This window comes from Macrobrachium nipponense, chromosome 27 (assembly GCF_015104395.2).
Source record: "Macrobrachium nipponense isolate FS-2020 chromosome 27, ASM1510439v2, whole genome shotgun sequence".
NCBI lineage: Eukaryota > Metazoa > Arthropoda > Malacostraca > Decapoda > Palaemonidae > Macrobrachium > Macrobrachium nipponense.
The window spans coordinates 4,580,866-4,585,865 of NC_087216.1; the positions used below are offsets into that span (position 1 = coordinate 4,580,866).

Genomic DNA, 5,000 nt, shown 5'->3' on the forward strand with positions numbered 1-5,000 from the left:
GTGCCTAGTGCCTTTTCATGGGATATGGGACGATTTCAGGGATCGTGCTAGTGCCCTACTGGCATATCCCATATCCTTCTTATTTCCTTCTTCTTCTCTCTTTCTTCTTATTATTATTATTATTATTATTATTATTATTATTATTATATTATTATTTTGAAAAAAGGTAAAAAGTTGCATTTGTTTTAATTTATAATTTTAACGTAACATCTTTTGAAGGGCGGTTGGTTGGGGGAGGGGGAGTGGTTGCTCATGTTCAGATATGGTAAAGGTTTTGTGGTCGTGATTTTTTTTTTTTTTTGAGTATGTAATACACGTATGTTCTTAACTAATTTCTACATAAGCAACACCATTTGTCATGATACGTGATGTGACAATTTCCACAGACCAATTTTTTTATAATAAAATCCCCAATTATCATGAAACAGTAAACACAATTATCAAAACGGGTGCCTGGGACATTTTCTAATGAAGCAAAGATTATCCACCAACTGAAACGGTACAGAACATGTAAACGATAAATTTTTCAATAGTAATTATTCCATTACTCAAAATGTAAGTAATTCGACTAAGTTCCCTTAATGAACAGAAAGGCAATATTCAGAATGACTTGAAATAATACTTTCAATGATCTATAACATTTCCTATAATGGTTTTCATATCATATCAATGAAAGCACGATTGCATAGATGCAAACTAATGGAAACTGAAGGAGAAGGTGATGGTAATATAAAAATGTAGGTGATTAGGGTAACCATAAATTCCATGCATAGATATAAATGAAGGTTAGAATACATTACTGCTGTCTTATACTGAGCAAAACATGAGCTCAAACGATAGTCTCTGGAAAGACTAAAACATAATCATTTTATCAACAAAGAAAAAAATAAATAAATAAATACAATAAAAAAACTGATCACTTACTGTAAATGGTGAGCGAGGCGTTGGCAGAAATGGTGGCCGCCCTGTTGGCCGCGTTGCAGACGTACACTCCAGCGTCTTGCGGCCGCAGATGCGACACCCTCAGGCCGCGGTCCATAACCATCCGCATGCGGGCCACTGGAATGTGACCTCCCACCCTCCTCCAGGTAACCGCAGGAGGGGGGTCGCCGCCAACCCGGCAGCTCAGTTCTGCCTCGCCGCCGGCGACGCCTACCACGTCCCGTGGGGCCTTCACCCAAAAGGGTGCCACTGTAGGGAGGAGTTGAGAGGAGAATGCGACAATTAAGATGATGAATGCTATATAAGGTGCAACCTTGAATATATATATATATATATATATATATATATACATATAAATATACACGAGTATATATATATATATATATATATATATATATATATATATATATATATCTATATAATATATATATATATATATATTATGAGAGAGAGAGAGAGAGATTAGACTATATGCCACACCTACAAATAATTATACCACTGCCTGAAAACTTGATAAATGAATAATCGGTAAATGAAGAATTATCATAAAATAAACAATTGTTAAAAAAAAAATGGGTATTGAAATCAGGATAAAAAAAATCGAATTGAAATAATTCTGTAAATGAAGAACACCAAAATTACCGTCTTTTTCGATATCTGTACAAAACTTAATGTTTGTAGATTTCGGAAAGATAATTATAACGGCAATTACAACTACACATAACTATGAAAGCCTTTGACTCATTAATAGCAGAATTTTCCAATTTTTACTGGTCAATTAATGGACGGCGTTTACCGTCATATATATATATATATATATATATATATATATATATATATATATATATATATATATATATATATATATATATATATTACCCGGGCTATAAAAAGCCTTAGGATTTGCTTGGCAATTGGTTCTTCACGCAAAAAAAAAGTCATTATTCTTAACATGAACAAACCTAATTACATATTTTCACACTAACTCAACATTTTTAATAAACAAAAAAGAAAAGGCACTGAAAACAAATCGACTACTTATGATGTCGTGTTTATTTTTTTTCTGCTGCTTTCACACCTCTACTAAGATGCTTGCAAAAGGAAAGAAAGTCAGAAAAAAAAAAAAATCCCCCATCGAAATCCCCGGAAACTTCCGTAGTCCCTACGAATGTCAGAAAACTTCTACAAAATCCCTAAACATGTCCCTCGAAGCCTCTCAAAATATTTCAATAAGACTTCTCCATAGCTGCCGAACCTACAACATACCTTTTACGCCTAGGACTGAAAAGGCCGGAGTGGATTTGGTGGGTGGGAGAAAGACAAGAAAATTCCAGCATCAATCACCTTAGGATGAACCGAAAGCCAAAAGTATAGGGGAGCAGAGGGAAGGGAGGGAGTAAAAATCGGTGAAGGGGGAGGGGGGGTGGGGTTGGAGGAGCTGCAAAACTTGCCGTAATCCACACAATATCACAGAAACTTCACACAGAGTTCCGAGAGGGTTCTTGAAGGGGGCACGGAGATGTAAAAATAGAAAAATGTATAAAGACATCAAAAGGCTCCGATGAAATGTGAAAAATAGAAATAAAAAGAGAAATGAAAACATCCTGAAAGGGATCATTCGTAATCACCAACGGCACTCAATAGGGAGATGAACATTGCAAAACCTATTTTTCCCCTCTCGCTTCTTTCATCTCTCGCTCATTCTTAGCGATTCTTTCATTTCCTCCTTTCATGTTGTCTCGTTTGTTCTTTTATAAGAACGCTTGCTCTTTTCTTAATCGCAAACATTTTCACGGTAAAAGGGGGAAATAACATACACATCAATACAAGAATAATGCAATTGTAAGGAAAAGAACTGATTTAAAAAAAAAATGCTTTTAATATGTCCCTGAAGTCAAGGATGGGAACGTGTGTATGTGAGTGTGCGCGAGCAGAACTTTAATAATAGCGTGCTGCTAGGGCGACCTGGTGATAAAACTGATGAAAGAAAATTAAATTTATATAATTCGTAACAAAGAAAAGCAAAGAGCTCGTTAAGACGACAGGTACAATTTTCGTCTGGCTTATTTTATCAAGGAACGCAGTCACTTCGAGAATCCACATGCGAGCCAGAGTGGTTTTCGACCAACACGTTCGCACTGCAGACTTGATTTTCTATTTAATGCAAATACAAGAATACTAACGGCTAGATAGGATACAATCTGTATGCATCAAAGGAAATAAAATACATATCTTTCGTGTAAGGGCTCACAAAAAGCTCGGGGTATTGTTGATAGAGATGCGAAAGCAATTAGTTGAGGATATAAGGTAACAAAAGCAGTTTGCTGATAGAACTTTTAAAGTTCTTACTATGAAGCTGAAACTCCTTCTAAAACTTGTCGACGAAGTAACTAGTTTGTTTTAAAAGTGGCTCCAAAAGAAGGGTTAATTATTCTTATTGATGGCGTCATGAAGGAAGTAAGAGGAAGGACAAAAATGGCTGGAGTTTCGTGGGTTTGTTTGTTTGTTTGTTTGTATGGTGTTTTTACGTTGCATGGAACCAGTGGTTATTCAGCAACGGGACCAACGGCTTTACGTGACTTCCGAACCACGTCGAGAGTGAACTTCTATCACCAGAAATACACATCTCTCACTCCTCAATGGAATGGCCGAGAATCGAAGCCGTGACCACCGAAATGGGACGCTAATACCACACCAACCACGCCGCTGAGGCGCTGGAGAGTCGTGGGATAATAAGAGCTCCCAAAGGGGGTGTGATATGGTTGATGTTTCACAGAATAGTACAATGTTAGCTGATGAGGAAGAAGACAATCTGCGGCGGCTGGTTACAAAAGTTAGGAATCTTGAAAAAGCAGAAATGGATGCTTACAAATGTGAGACACAGAGGGTGAATCAAAGCTGGAGAAGTGGAGAGGAGAATGCTATCTGGATGAAGGAAGAATGAAGTGGCGCTTTCACACAATCATATGATATAGAAAGTAACAAGTAAAAGGATGATGAAAAAAGAGGTTGAGTCAAATAGGTGAAGCGAAGATAGAAGCATGATATCCATTATGAAATGAAGCAGAGACGTTGACTGTAAGTGAGAGAAAAGGGTAGACGCTCGATAAACGAATTATAAATTGTTCAGTGTATGAGAAGAAAGTCGAGCTAAAATGGTATGGAATGAATTGAACTATGTTGCAGTTAAGGTTTAGATCAGGCGAAAAGATGAACCAGGGACGCTTTAGTCACGTTCAAGATTAGAGTTACGGGATAAAGGGAAAACAGTAGACAGGAAAATGGGAATGGGACAGACACTCGAACAGACTGACCTTAGTATTCAAGAAGCAAACAGGTTGAGGAAGATCAGAGGATAGTCATGTAAGTAAGGTAGCGCACTCATGGCAAACATTTTGCTTAAGCATAGTAGAAGTGACTGGTGTTGCGGAAGTTTCTTGCACAGAGAACTCTGTTCAGCAGCGAGCTACTGAACGTAGCCGTACAATTTTTTTTTTTAAAATTTTTAAATCTCGGAGCGCAAACCTTATGAATAAAAAAAAAAAAAAAAAAAAAAAAAAAGAAAAAAAAAAATAGTAATTTATATATTATAGGTAACCCAATGGGTTCCTTGCTACGTAAAAAATATCTAATCCTTCGGGCCAGCCCTAGGAGAGCTGTTAATCAGCTCAGTGGTCTGGTAAAACTAAGATATACTTAACTTATACTGTATATCCCGAGTATATATACAGTAAATACACACACTAAGGAAACGGCCTTACAGCATAATTAATACTGATATAACAAACATAACGTCGAGAAAAAACCCAACAAAAGGGAAAGCCCGTACAGAAATATCTGAGAACATAAAAAAAAAAAAACTCTTTCTTTTAAAACTTACCAATGACATCGAGAATGGCAGGAGGAGAGCTGCGTCTGCCCGCAGGGTTGGAGGCGTGACACACGTACTCCCCTTCATCAGTCTGCAATACCTCCTTGATGACTAAGGTACCGTCTTCGAGTATCTGAACCCTGAGAGCAGAGAACAAGGCAATTACAAAATATCTGAAGCATGGTAA

At 37.2% G+C, this 5,000-nt stretch overlaps 1 protein-coding gene across 1 annotated transcript in view; it reads right to left on the reverse strand.

The window, feature by feature from the left end:
* Positions 1–5,000, reverse strand: part of LOC135200492 (roundabout homolog 2-like) — a 748,467-nt gene that overhangs the window by 95,587 nt on the left and 647,880 nt on the right. Inside the window, exons 5-6 of the mRNA XM_064229141.1 lie at positions 4,823–4,953; positions 925–1,191 (exon numbers count right to left, since the gene is read on the reverse strand). Coding sequence (XP_064085211.1) covers positions 925–1,191; positions 4,823–4,953 — 398 coding nt within the window. The remainder of the gene's footprint in view (positions 1–924; positions 1,192–4,822; positions 4,954–5,000) is intronic.